Genomic DNA, 15,478 nt, shown 5'->3' with positions numbered 1-15,478 from the left:
ATGGAGACGTGTCGTCTTCAGCGATGAGAGTCGCTTCTGCCTTGGTGCCAATGATGGTCGTATGCGTGTTTGGCGCCGTGCAGGTGAGCGCCCCAATCAGGACTGCATACGACCGAGCCACACAGGGCCAACACCCGGCATCATGGTGTGGGGAGCGATCTCCTACACTGGCCGTACACCACTGGTGATCGTCGAGGGGACACTGAATAGTGCACGGTACATCCAAACCGTCATCGAACCCATCGTTCTACCATTCCTAGACCGGCAAGGGAACTTGCTGTTCCAACAGGACAATGCACGTCCGCATGTATCCCGTGCCACCCAACGTGCTCTAGAAGGTGTAAGTCAACTACCCTGGCCAGCAAGATCTCCGGATCTGTCCCCCATTGAGCATGTTTGGGACTGGATGAAGCGTCGTCTCACGCGGTCTGCACGTCCAGCACGAACGCTGGTCCAACTGAGGCGCCAGGTGGAAATGGCATGGAAAGCCGTTCCACAGGACTACATCCAGCATCTCTACGATCGTCTCCATGGGAGAATAGCAGCCTGCATTGCTGCGAAAGGTGGATATACACTGTACTAGTGCCGACATTGTGCATGCTCTGTTGCCTGTGTCTATGTGCCTGTGGTTCTGTCAGTGTGATCATGTGATGTATCTGACCCCAGGAATGTGTCAATAAAGTTTCCCCTTCCTGGGACAATGAATTCACGGTGTTCTTATTTCAATTTCCAGGAGTGTATTCAGCAGAACCCGAAATCCAACCACCCTTTGGCGCAGGTCGAGGAATCTGCAGCCTACACGCTCGCAGAACCGTCTGAGTCTCTGAGTCAGAGCCTCCACTCGGCTCTGTACCAGAAGTCCGCAATCGGTCCTGTCGACTATGCTGCATATGGTCAGCTCTGCTTTCATCTTACAAGCAAGACTGGCAGCCTTTACCACTTCTGTTAGCCGCTCGAAATCAGAGAGAATCTCTTCTGATTTAATGTGACACACATCATTGGTACCGACGAGAGTAACCACCTGCAGTTGGCTGCACCCTGTGCTCTTCATGGCATCCGGGAGGACCAGTTCCACAACTGGAATGACTCCACCCGGTATCCACACGGAGTGCACAATGATTTTCTTTTCCTTCTTGGCAGCAATGTCCCTAAGGGGCCCCATAACGCACCTAACGTTGGAGCTCCCATCAATAATCCCATCCTATGTGATTGTCCGGAACTTGCAGGCTGAGAGGTTTCTCCAGAAACACGACAGGCGACAGCATCTGGCTCAGCGAGAATGTCAGTCACAGAGGAGCACCTGGAACCTGTTTGTCAGACAAACCGAGGAAACCTTGCGTGCGGCCGCCTGGGAAACCTTTCGCCGCCTGCTACGGACCAGGGTGACCTCCCACTCGACCACAGGTGAGGGGTCAACCTCAGTGCGAGCAGTAACTGGGGTGGCCACCGGTGTGGACTGATCGGAGGACTCGGACGTGCTGGGCGTCCGTTGGATCCCCACGGCCGGCCCACAACAGTGGTGCCCATCCACTGCAGCCTCAAGCTGTGTAGCCGAAGCCATCACAGCCTGATAATAATAATAGTTATTATTAGTAGTATTATTTAAATTATAATTGTTACTGTAATCAATAAAGTATAATTTACTCAAAAATTGATTCCCAGCAGTGTAGTATATTTGTCTCTCTATTACAATGAGACATGAAAACTTTAACTCGGTGACTGCTGCTCTGAATCTATTATATAGGTTTCTATGAACAGCGTTGCTCTGTCACGCCACACGCTCGTATTCTATTGTCAAAACTTACAATCGCGACAACCCTACGATTTGCCTTATTTTCCCTAGCCAACCCTTACCTGTTTCCATCTGAGAACTTTCCGTTATTGCCTGTAAAAAGATAGGCTACCTTACTTCGGCGTTTCATTTACATCCTTTAGTCTTGATTGGTGCTAAAATTTTTGAGGAATTGCATTAGAGCAACTATCGAAAAAATTTCATTAACTAGTTTTTAACTAAAAGTAACTGTGCAGGGATGAGGGACGGCAAGTGGCACGTTTTGTTTATCTTAACATTACATTGTATAAAATATACGAGTGTATTTCATTAGGAAACATGATGAGGGAAGGTTGAGTTACGTCGGTATCTTATCTGTAACGATAATTTTTGATTGAAGAAGATATTATGACAGGTTGCACCACAGTTTAGATTTACTTTACTTCATTTTATTCATTTCATTTGACTTGCAAGGGAACAATCCCAAATTTTCATTTTTGCACAGTCTCACGTCTAAGGGGTAAAACACACCCCAAAAGCTAATGTGGCATATTATGTTCAAAGGGAATATCTTTGAACTGTGATACGTAAAAAATGTGTTCCATGCAAAAGCTGAAATGAAATTAAGGCTGAAAACTGTATAATAAACTTTTGTAATAATCTGATATTTTGAAAATGTTTTCAACATACAGAATTAAAATATATAAACGTTCATTATTATTCTAATTATTTGTCTTACTTTTTTTTTTTAGATCCTAAATCTTTTTACGGTTTCAATTCAAGTTTCTTCTCTTTCTAGTTTATCATTTCACATGTGTGCTATTTGTTTATTGTAAATATTAAGTAAGTCAGTAACATGATATCTTTAAGAAATGCTTAAAACATAACTTTTTTCACACCATGCACGTAAGATAAACGAAATTTCTTCACTTAGTACACCCAACAGAAAAAGATATTCAAAACAAAATTCAACACAATTCTCAAATTATGGCTGGCCATCCTCTAAATAACTGGAACTGCATGAGGTTTATTTCAGTACACTGGCAAACCTTGGTGTAGAGAACTGTTATGTGCTAGTGACTGTAGCTGGATTATACAGTTTCTCAAGTGGAGACTGACATCATAATGATTCAGCCTAACTGAATCTGAAAATCTTCTCACCAACTTCTTCCAACATCAAAAGTCGTATACGTCCTACGGCTCTACAGTCAGTGACATATTTAGCGAGACAGTTCGCCTTATCGTTATGCTGAAATACGTTGCCTTACTGGTTGTTGAACCAGTATAATTTGCAAGAAGACTAAACGCTACCACCGTATGGGCATGACCTCGGAAAACAATCCGAACACTGTCAGTTGCAAATCACATTTAAGTGCCTGGCAGAGGGTTCATGGAACCACCGTACTGCTTCTGATTTACTTATTGCTTAAGTTTCTCTGCTGTGTTCAATAAACTTAGGAAAATCTTTATTTAGTATGAACTGTACTAATACAAACGAATTACAACTTATAATGACAACGTTGCGAAAAAGTTTTTTAATAAAATGGAATCCCCCAAACTGCCACACATTAGTGGGATAATACGCCCTTTCAGCTTCGAAACGGTCTATCTACACGTTCAGCCCACGGTAATACTGAAGTAGCGTCACAGGACTACCGCGAAAGTATGCAAACGTAGCAGTAGGAGTAGACATACAGAACAAAACCCAGTTAACAAATCATCCAGTGCCACAATTATGCCAACACAATTGACAAAAGCAAAAACAGGAGGCACTAATAAGTGTGCAATGGAGCAAGTTTTTCACCTTTAGATCTGCGAGGTACAGAATAAAAGTTTAGGAGAGAAGTTGTCTTAGGATTTCTTTACTGATTGTCGACCTGCCTGCTGGCAGCTCTTTCGCAGGAGAGGTAACAGTTTTGTCTCCAGGGAGACTAGAACTGAAAGATTGAAGGGCGACCACTTTACCGCTAAGTTAACGAAGTTGCTTTTCGTAATGATATTCACATTAAAGAATGTGGACGTCACATACGTACCATCACACATTGGTGGTGAGGTTGGCATTTTTTATGGTTTGAACGCTTTTATGATAGCTGTCACCCTTCAGTATACACTGGGTCTCTTGACGCATAAAAGTAAAATTCAAAGCAGAAACTAATATACTAGAATGTATGTTTTTCACATTCGATTACTGTTACTTACATAAGTTTATGTAACATTTGTTCAAAAATGGCTCTGAGCACTATGGGACTTAACTTCTGAGGTCATCAGTCCCCTAGAACTTAGAACTACTTAAACCTAATTTACCTAGGGACACACACACATCCATGACCGAGGCAGGATTCGAACCTGTGACCGTAGCGGTCGCGCGATTCCAGACTGTAGTGCCTAGAACCGCTCGGCCATCCCGGCCGGCTGTAACATTTGTGATAATAACATCTCATTTTAACAATATCTGAAAATGCTGATTTATTTTGTAATTAATTCGATTGTGTTTCTCGATTTCATAGAAATATTGATGCCATTAATCTCACATACTTCCATGACAACAATAAAAAAATCATAAAAAATCAATTTTAACATGGAGCACGAAAATTCGAAGATGTGCTGTTAGTCCCTGCCCTAGCAACTTGCTAGCTGAAAAGCCATGAGTGCCTACTGATGCAGTAGCGTCCAAACTTTGATTGACACTTTCCCGAAAACTATTGAATATTGGCATCTAATACGAAATAAGTGTCCCTGTATTTCCGGCCTCCTTCACTAAGCGAAGTATCGACTGTGTCAAAGGGCGACCTATTGCGGCTCCTCCTTGTACGATATAGTCTCGCGAAATGGCTTATGTAACCCGAAACCCATGCAGGAAGCATGGTGTTCTAGCAATATTTCATTGCCAGAAACAGAGCTCGGCCAGTTTGCTTAAGGGATAAAATAGAAAACGTACGCCAAACGATAAAAAAAAATTTTCCTGCTCTTTATTTATGATGTTCGTGTTGCAGTCGGTGCACCTAGATATTATTCGTAACTACGCTTGAGGCCCAAATCATAGTTACAGAAATAAAAATAAAACTTATTGGCCTAGAGTATGTATTCACCCTTCCAGTCAATGCCGTGGTAGCTGACGATATTGCGTCTTTGATGGGTGGACCTCCCCTGTGACAGGCGGCTCAAGATTCACACTGGCTGAGTAAGCGTTTTATGGCTGTCGCTAGTCTGGTGGAGAATTGGCAACATTGTGGATCATGTGTGGCAAATATGTGACCGTCGATTTACTTCCTGGTTTGGTTCAGAACTATCCTGGGAAATTCGTTCGATATTTTATTGTCATTTAGATGAAATAATCCGAATAATTCTCAGTTAAGGGATGATATGAAGGTCTTATTTCAATAGCGGTACAAGTCCATTTTTGTTCATTTTGAGATACAGTGTCCTAAAGTTAAATGAGCGCTGAAAACTCTGCAGTTGAGATACCAGAAATGTTCAAGCATATAGCTTCTTGCTAGAGATGAACCTTTCATTCTGTTTGTTTGGATCATTAATTTCAGAAGCATTATAGCCAGAAAAGTGGAGGTAATGGACTTGTACCAATATTGAAATAAGCCCTTCATATAGAGGTGGTAGATTTATGGCTCTGAGTCCAGGAAGCTCTTTCCAACAGAAAATGCAGATTACTTCGCCATTTACTTACGCTGCGAATTCTGTCTCGGTCATCATTGTGACAACAAGGGAGCCTATTTAACACAGTTGTATACTAATTTAACTGTAAAGGTTTCGCCCTTCAACCGGAAGAGTGCGTTAATTTTCAGTTCTAACCTCGATGGAGACAAGATTTTAGCCTCTTCTGTAAAAGTGTCACTAGCTGACATATCGATAGTCAGTAAAGAAATCCTAAGACAAGTTCTCCCTCGTACGTTTTCTCCCTACCTTGATTCTGTACCCCGCATATCTAAAAGCGAAAAACTTACATAGCTGAACATTTGTTTGTGCCTGCTTTTTCTGCTTCTGTCAATTGTACTGACATAATTGTGGCACTGAATGATTTGTTAATTGGATTTTGTTTTAAGTATCTACGCTTACTGCTACGTTTGCATACTTTCGTGGTAGTCCTCTAACGCAACTTCGGTATTACTTTGGTCTGAATGTATAGACAGACCGTTTCCAAGCCGAAAGGGCTTATTATCCTGCTAATTCGTGACAATTTGGGATACTTCGTTTTGCTAAAATCTTTGTTCATAACGTTACAGTGATAAGTTGTAATTCATTTATATTAGTGCAGTTCATACTAAATAACTGTTTTTCATTAGTTTGTTGAACAAAGCGAATAAATGTAATTGATAAATAAATCAGCAGCAATATAGTCTCTCGCATTACCTGAAACAGTGTTCGGATAGCTTTTCGACTTCACTTCTGTAGAGAATATTTTGACAGCCTTGCGTTTGCTTACATGTTATCAAAAAAAATGGTTCAAATAGCTCTGAGCACTATGGGACTTAACTTCTGAGGTCATCAGTCCCCTAGAACTCAGAACTACCTAAACCTAACTAACCTAAGGACATCACACACATCCATGCCCGAGGCAGGATTCGAACCTGCGACCGTACATATTATCCTGTGTTAACATACAGTACAACTATGTAGTTCAGGATGACGATGAGGCGAGGGGTCTTGCAAATTCTGTCACCAACTATACCTAACCTGTCGATCCTTTTAGGATCACCAGCTTAATAAGTTCCTTATCCTCAGGTAAGAAACTCAAAACGCTTTTTTTCTTACAGACCACCGCCCTTTTCATGGTTTTAAAAATTCTAATGGAGAGTTTGGACTGAGAGTTCAAGAATTTCTTTTTGAAGCCCCAAATTTTCTTGTGACAGTATGAAACTCTGGCACATTAACGTCTGACGACGGCAAAGGATACTTGAGACCAGCTTTCTTTGCCAGCACGGGAGAAAAATCTGTGTTATCGTTAAGCTCTTGGAGTGGTGATTGTGAAAAACCTTTTTGAGCGTCCTACCTGAGGACAAGGAACTCTTTCATCTGGTCATCCCGAAAGACTCGACGGCAAAGGTTGGACATATAGATATCGATGCTGGGAGAACTTCGTGGGAAGATTTGTAGATCTAGTTCTGCTGAATGACCATGTTCGTCTCCACTTGAGAAACAATATAATCAAGCTGCAGTCACTAGTACATAACATCTCGCTTCGTCAAGGTTTTCCTATGTCCCAAAATATGTCTTTTACAATTCAGGATATTTAGAGGATCGCCAGCCACAATTTGAGAAACCTGCTGAATTTTTTTTTATTATTGTGTTGCCCGTCTTGTGTATTATGTGAAGAAATTTTGTTTATTTTATGTACACGGTGTAAAAAGCTTTGCGTTTTAACCATTTCTTTGCAGATAACACATGGATGGATGTGACGTGGAAGCTTCTTGTTTTCATTTTTCAAAATTAATTAATGGCGCTGGGATGCTTTGCAATATTTCAATTTATTGCAGAAGCTGATTATACTGTTTTCAAGAATGTCAATTACATACCAACTTCTTTATGAAACACTTTTTTATATATCATTGTTCCGAAGAACGAAATAATATTTGCTGCACTGTTTATACCTTCTGCATGTTCGCCAGGTTTTATTTAAGTCGCGTATTTACACTTGGGAATGTTCCCTTGTTAGTGTTATCCTCTAAGCATAATGTTTTAACTTGCACTACGATAGAGGACACAAGTTAAGTGAGATGTTCTCGGAACTGCCACACACAAGCGTTATTACTGGTTCGGAAGGTAGGAAGATTAGTGTTTATCGTCCCGTTGACAACAACGTCATTAAAGAGAGAGAGTACAAGCTTGGAGAGTGCGAGAATGAGGCAGTAAAACTGCCGTGACCTTTTCAAACGCAAACCAGTCCGCCATTCGTCTTAATCTGTTTACAGACTGGAAACAGAAATCTGTATTGCAAGACGGGATTTGATCCTCGCTATTTCGGAAGGAGAGTACAATGTGCTAATCACTGTACCATCTCACCCGGCCAGCCTGCGCAGTGTCGTACACAGCCTTAGCATAAACAACTGAGTCCAGTGGAGCTATAGAACGAGAATGTGAGTGTTCGCAGTGTTATCTGGCGTGTGATGCGCTTGTGGATATTTGTGCGAAGCAGTTAGATGCGATACTGCCAAGCAAGGCATACCTAGTGGAAATCATTTCATAAAAATAAGTCAGTAGTTACGCCTCAAGGAAGGTGGTCGAAAGAACACGATGTGTTTTGAAGCCAGCTGTAAGGCTTCTAGTTGAAACATGTAACACCCGTACATTATCGAGCTTCGACACTAGTGGTGTCCGGACTCGTAATAAAGGCGCGCTAGAAAGTATTACATTATTTACTAAAACTTACTTATAGGGGTACGCTTCAGTGTGTTTGTAGTTACTCTTTCCGTTAATATTTCGTCAAAACTTTTATTTAAAGCAATACCACCTACTCCAAGGCTCTAGAAGGAATAATAATATGGTGGCTGCCGTCTTTAAAATGATTACACGCGGGTTACACACTAGTATACTATCGCCGATTGCCCCAGGAACTACAGCGGACAGTCAGTCACTGACACCAGTTTTTTCTGCGAGGATGTCCCTCAGCATCTCAATGTAACACGACGTCACAGTATGGAGGGCTGCTCACAACGTACGTCTGAGCGCCACTAAATTACAAATGGAATGACCACGTACCACTGTTCCAATGACCATGTATTGTGTTCTTGACACCAGGATTCACGGGCTCTCCTGTGACCAGGGGTCAGTGGAACGCACCTTGCAGGTCTCCGGGCGAATAAACCATGTCTGTTCAGTCGTCTGTAGACTGTATGCCTGGAGATAACTGTTCCAGTAGCTGCGGTAAGGTCCCGAACAAGGCTACCTGCAGTACTCCGTGGCCGTCTGCGGGCACTGATGGTGAGACATCGGTCTTCTTGTGGTGGTGTACGCTGTGGAAGTCCCGTACTGTAGCGCCTGGACACATTTCCTATCTGCTGGGATCGTTGCCATAATCTTGAGATCACACTTTGTGGCACACGGATGGCCCATCCTGTGACCCGCTGTGTTTGACCAGCCTCCAGTCGCCCTAGAATTCTACCCCCCACCCCCGTAACGTCATCAATATGTGTTCTTTGAGCCATTTTCAACACATAATCACCATTAGCACGTCTGCACACTTACTCGCTGAACCGTACTCTGACATGCACCAACACACCTCTGCGTATGTGGATTGCTGCCAGCGCCACCGTTCGACGACCGCAGGTCAAATGCACCGCATGGTCATACCCCGAGGTGATTTAAACCCGCAAACCGCCCACTACAGCGTTGTTTCACCATGTATCAGCATTATCCGTAATTTATGAGCATGAGTGTTTATTTCATAATATTTCACTGATTTATTTAACCTGATAAGATTAGAGCCATCAGGATCTCTCTTACATCTACACAGACATTCTCCTTAAGAACGAGTGATTGCACATCACGTCATACAAAATTCTTCTGTTCGTACTCTGGTCCAGCATCACACAGTTAGTACCATTATCTTTCCATCAAACCTTCAGTGCATTACCTTAAACGTAGTCTGTAGGCTATGTCTAACCCAAGGTTTTTTTCGATGTTCCAGTGTTGCAGCTCCTGTATATGGACCTCCGGGTATCTCCAGAGGTAAGTAAATTATATATACAGTAAAAGAGCACTCTATTCTCTACAGTAACAGCAATGATGATATTACTACGTGTAACGTTTTATTTTTTATTTTTTAAGACAGTAACACACGCACTAATGCGTGTACATTTTACTCAGATCTCGAACATAAGGCAGCTAGCAGTACCTTAAAACCAAGTACCATGGCACGTTCGGCAAGAAAATCTGTCGGCAAGCTAAAATAACGTTTTTCATACTGTCTTTCATTAACGTCTGACTGCATGACATTCTTTGGCAAGTCATCATAGAAGACGAGTGTTTGTTCTGAAAGTATGAATAATATACGGTGCCTACCTGTGTAGACAGGCGTAGCAAAATCATGATCCCAGTTATTTTATTCAGTGAGAGAAGTTCCTGAATAAGGCAACAAAGTTTCGAAAGGTAGGTATTGCCTACAAGTAAAAGACTATAGCAAAACATTTAACTTCACATCTGTTCAGTAACCTTTCTTCGGTTTAGATGAGTGATATGAAACCTTTGATCTTTTACCCACTGTTACAAAATATCCGATAGCGTAACTACTAACAAGGAGACTAAACTCATTCCTCTTTTTATCTTCTTATATTCCTCTAATAAACACTAACAAATGAATGGGATGTATTGTGGAAAAGATAAATTGTTTACCTGTCTTGATAATTTTATGTACATTTAATTTTTGTACATTTTATTTGTAAGGTGCCAGAGTATAACCAAATGGATCGCGTACAACATGTATATAGCATAATGATCCGTCAGGTAGAGAATTTAGCTGCCTATGATGATTAGTTCGCGCTCCCAGAGCGACATGCACAGAGTCTTTCACGCTGTTGCTCTTTTCTCTGTGTCTGGTGAAGACTTTGAACATCTATGAAAATAAACAGTCCCATAGAGGGTGAATTAGGACCGCTGGCTCGATTTATCAGTGAAAATGTCATAAAGCGTGAGAAATTCCTCATAAACTCTGTGGTATTCATGGGCTTGAAAAAATAAATTGGTCGTGCAATTGGTGAATATCGTACGGATGAGGTGGAGCAGGCTGTCGGTCATACACAAGACCTCGCTTAGGGGGTGAATTATTACGTTACCTTTCTGTGGGACTACCATAGGTGTCCCAGACAACCTTGCACTGAATTTTTAGTGATGACCTCAATTAGCTGAAACTGCCTGCATAACAAGTTTCAAAGTCATTGACAGAAACTAACAAACCACGGACAGTTCAATCTGCGCATGGAACCTTAGTCCGGTGCTGGATGGACTGAGAGGCTTTCTTTCTGACATCGTACCTGATGGATGGACATCAGATTTTTATATTAATTTAGAGACTCAGCATAAGTCCATAGGAATGGCATCGTTAAAATTTACCGAAACATTAAGCCGTCACGTAAATTAATTTCAGTGTAAAATTTTGGAAAAAGTAGTCTGTGTTCAAGGAGATGTTTTGTTACCGGATTTGTTGAAACTAAACAAGTTGGTAATAACATTAGCTTACTGCCAAATACTTTCGAAACAGTAGTAATATCATTGGTTTAGTGCCAAATGCTTTCGAAACAGATGTGTCATTTTCAGAAAGTCGAACGTGGAAAGCTGAGATACGGAGTCGTCTTCATTCTAAGAAATTTTCCTAATAACCTCATTGCAGGCGTCATCTCACATCGATATACTTCCAGTCCCTGTTACATCTCAAAGGGAGACTTACAGTGCTGAATTTTTGCGTTTTGGCTGGCTGAAACACCACGGCAGAATTGTAAGCATAGGATTTATTGCTCTGAAGCTGCAAAAGTACTTGGAATGTAAAGTGAAAATTTAATAAAATCAGTAAGGATCATGCTTTCAGCGGATGCTAATTCTGTTACTTTCATTTGTGTAAGATACTTAAAATGTGTCAGTTTTTGCACAGTAGATGATTCATGTAATTTCAGGAAATCGACCACGTTAGTCACCTTACTCTGTTACTGGAGTTCTTACATCATCAGCTACAGAGGCCCCAAATTATAAATGAAAAACGTTTGTTTCTTTATTGTTCTGCCATTCCCCTCCCTCTATTCCCCCGCCCTCCCCATGCACGATTCTGGCGTGACGGTAAGCTGCCAGATGTATAAACATCTCTGTTCCACCAAAACGTTTAAAAATACATTAACATAAAACAATTAAATTAAACAATGCAGCATTTACGTAGGTTTCAAAAATTAATAAAAAGATGAATTTTATTGGTGGTATTTACGTAAAATTAAGCTGTTCAATCTTAAAACCCAAAGACTAAAATGTAGAATAAAAAGATATTTATAAGGCTTTGCAGATAGTTGATGATCTTTGTAATACAACTCAAACTTCGATCTTCATGAAAATAACGTTTTTGAAGTAATTGTAAGTTATGCCTAGTGCCTAATGCATCGGATTATGACTGCACTCTGTATTACTAAGCCCTCACTAAATTAATGATTTAGAGAATTTAGTTTAAGACTAGTCAGTGCATGAACACTTAATTGTAGTGTGTAGCACTAACAGCACTCCTTAAGTATTTACACAACACGAGTCATTAATGTGCAAGCACAGTTAAGTGAAAGTCTTTTTCGAAAGTATTATCACATAAATGTGTGTTCTCAAAGTCAAAAGAATCATTGGCAGTTTAAAGTTTCACGCAAAACTACTGACACTTATTATTGGAACAAGTCTGACCAAATGTATCACAACACAGGAATGATTAAAAACTTAATGAACTGTACAAAAATCACAGGCAACAGGTAACTGACTTGTAAAACACTGTTGCGTCTAGTCCACAGGTTCTAGTACTGAATACAAACAATAAGCTGGCAACAAGTATAACATTTTGTAAAACAAATAGAGTTAGTATCTCACGTATTAAGCAGCTCTCTGTAGGACATTGAACAAACAAATATTTTTTGAAAGCAAGCTGATAGATATGAGGAGTTAATTTCACCGCACTTTTATATCAGTTTTGAGAATATTAATTAGGCTATCCACATTTAACAGTTGTTTCAATAAGTTCAAAGTAATTATACTTCGTTAAAAACAGTACATTTTTTCCAGTACTTTCTCTTTCCCTCATGATTTGTCGTCCTTCCTTTTACATTGTGCCAACAAACCGCATTAATTTTCAGAGGTACACTCAACAGTTACTGCCTTAGTGCCAAAGAAATGATAGAGTGAAGCTCCCTTTGGCTTACTGAAAAAGTTCTGCATTAGTACAAAATGAAGTTTAATTTTCACCAAGATTATTTACTATAAATCTTCAAAGAAAATTCTTGAGAGAGCAAAAGTATATTGATTTACAGGCCATTACATGTAGTTCGTATCACTATTTATTGCCATTTCCCAGAATAAAAGTCCCAAACTTACGACAATGTAACATACACATACCGCATTAAGATATATTTCCATTGACGTCTTTGAAGTTAAATGTCTGAGTTTTTGTGATTATAATCTTGATGTGAGATCTCAGTTGTCTTCCTTGAACCATTCACTCTTCACCCAAACCACAATAATATAGCTCAGATTTTACGGTTTTATATCGCTCGATCTCCATCCTCTTCGTACCTCTTATTCCATCTTCGTAGCTATTCTGTGCGTTTCCCCACAGAACACCCAAGTAGAATAAGTGCACTGCCCATGTTACGATACGGAAGCAGAGAACGACAGCAGCATTCCTAGTGGCCTGAAAGTGAACTTCGAATACGGGAAAATACGACGCGAAATTCTATATTCTTGCTTTTTGAAAGACGAGTAATAAATGATAGCATTTCCCATTTATATTTCTCCTAGTGGCCTGGAACTAAACTTCAAATACGGGAAAATATGGCGAGAAAATCTGTATACTTGTTTTTTGAAAGACGCGTATGGAATGACAGTATTTTCCATACATATTTTTCAAGTTGTCTAGTAGTAAAAAGAATGCCTGGGACCATTCTTGTGACATTTCAAATTAATTTATACAAGAAATCTAAAAAAACGAAGACTAATTTCTCATAGCTGGAGTTCACAGTCGTGTAAACTTTTGTAAATGATATCACGCTCGCCTTTTGAGCGTAAAATTACTTAATTGTAAAACCGAATATTGCAGTTTCGAACATTTGTCAGTGGAAATAATTGCACTTTAGTACATGTCAGAACCTAAAAATCGTACAACATGACACTCATATATGTCAGATGACTTCTAGGGTTTTACATTTTCTAAAGCACCGTTACCTCCACTTGATAACGGCACACAGCCAAAATTGGGGTAGTGAGTTATACCAGTAAACTCACTGATAAATTACGTCTTGAGGCACTACAGTTTTATTAAAATTTGAAGAACATGCATTTGGGAAATATATCTAGGGGAAGGAAACGTTACAGTTCTATAGAGTTGTAGGGAGTGGGTATAAACATAGAAGTCTTTTACATTATAATTATGGACATGAGGATAGATACTGGGATGGATGGTGAGGAAGAGAAATGAAGTAGAAGAGTAGGATGTGGACAAGACCATAATGGGAAAAGGAGTAGGGAAAGGTGTAGAAGGAAAAGTGAAAGGTAAGTCCTGATATGGGGAAGATGGGTGGGGAAGTGTTATAGTTTATATATGGATAAATATCGGGGCAGATTTCATTGTCTGGGAGAGGGAGACGGCTGGGTTTGTAGGGAGAGCACAAGGAGCGTATGTTGGTACAGGTGTGGTGGACTGAGTTGTTTTTAGCGCGAGAGTGGACTGGAAATTAGAGTAAAACCAATAGAGTTGTTGGAATCGAGTTTGCTGATAGTGTCAGATGTATGGAGGTATTCAGTGTGGATAAAGAGAGATAAGAACTTAATAAGGTGGTCAAGGACCCATGTGGGAGGAAGGAAAACATATCCAGAAGCCAAGATAGGTGTGTAGTGTTCAAGAATTTGGAAGGAGAGACAAAACTTTGGTGAAGCAGATATCCACACAACATTGACATAGAGGATTTTTAGATTTAGAGGATAGTGAAAAATGATGAAAATCATTGACATAACAATATGATGATGGTATGATACGTTTCAGATGAGATCTTTTCTAGTCAGTAGACCCCTACTTTCGAAAAGCGCCTTCAATATGTCGCACATGGAAATAACACATTCAGCTTCATTACAATGAAGAGGACAGGGGGAAGTGCGAGGGATGGTGGAGAAACAAGTAGAGTAGGGAGGGGAGGCAGCTGCAGGCAGCTGCAGCTCATGCCGTGCCTTGTGGCCACAGGTGGCGGTGGCGACTCGGGGCGTGCGCCAGCTGCTGGGCGACGCGCGCATCACAGTGGCGGCCGGCGCCATCCTGGTGTCCACCACCGCCATGGCCGTGCTCGAACCCTGCCTGCCCGCCTACCTGATCGACACCTTCCAGCCCGAGGTGAGCGCCACAGCCCTTTACTGATTTTCGCTGATAGGTTGCTCTGAGGAGATCTCGTCTGAAAAAACGACCCCCATTTCACTGTCTTGGTTTAGGTTTGTCACGGTTTTCTTATATCAGCTCAAAAAATGCCAGGCTTTATCCTTGTCCGATGGAAATTAACACACTTTAATGTCTCAGAAGCCTACAAAAAGAACCATATGACTAGAGGTCTGTACAAATAATAAAAGTACTAACCATATTTTCACTGCATCTGCAAGTCCATTATCCGTATATGCTTCCACAGATCTTTTATCCACATTTTTGGATGATAAAATACGGTAAAACAGTTTAATCAGTTCAGTACACTGGAGCTCAGATGGCAGCAATGCTCTGGTTTGAATTTAATTTTCTGAAGTCTGACCTTGAATTTTTCACTCCATTCGCTATAAATGTAAGGTAGATCTTTTCATTTATTTATTTATTTATTTATCCATCTTTAAGTATTTGCATGCAATCGATGTCATCATGAGTAATGTACAATTTACATATTAAGAAATATAACTATTGTGAGGTATCACTCAAAGCTAAAGTATACATTTTAAAAGAACATACACAATAAAGGAATACATTTGATACATAAAGATATCCCACATAACTAAAGTGTG

The 15,478-nt window shown here is 40.5% G+C and overlaps 1 protein-coding gene across 1 annotated transcript in view; it reads left to right on the top strand.

Moving 5' to 3' along the window:
* The window catches only part of LOC124606380 (synaptic vesicular amine transporter-like), a 107,094-nt gene that overhangs the window by 60,526 nt on the left and 31,090 nt on the right, over positions 1-15,478 (top strand). The window contains exons 6-7 of the mRNA XM_047138363.1: positions 9,411-9,451; positions 14,685-14,831. Of these exons, the coding sequence (XP_046994319.1) occupies positions 9,411-9,451; positions 14,685-14,831 (188 nt within the window). The remainder of the gene's footprint in view (positions 1-9,410; positions 9,452-14,684; positions 14,832-15,478) is intronic.

This window comes from Schistocerca americana, chromosome 3 (assembly GCF_021461395.2).
Source record: "Schistocerca americana isolate TAMUIC-IGC-003095 chromosome 3, iqSchAmer2.1, whole genome shotgun sequence".
Classification (NCBI taxonomy): Eukaryota; Metazoa; Arthropoda; class Insecta; order Orthoptera; family Acrididae; genus Schistocerca; species Schistocerca americana.
The sequence above is the reverse complement of the archived record's forward strand: the minus strand, read 5'-3'. Positions and strand labels throughout refer to the sequence as shown.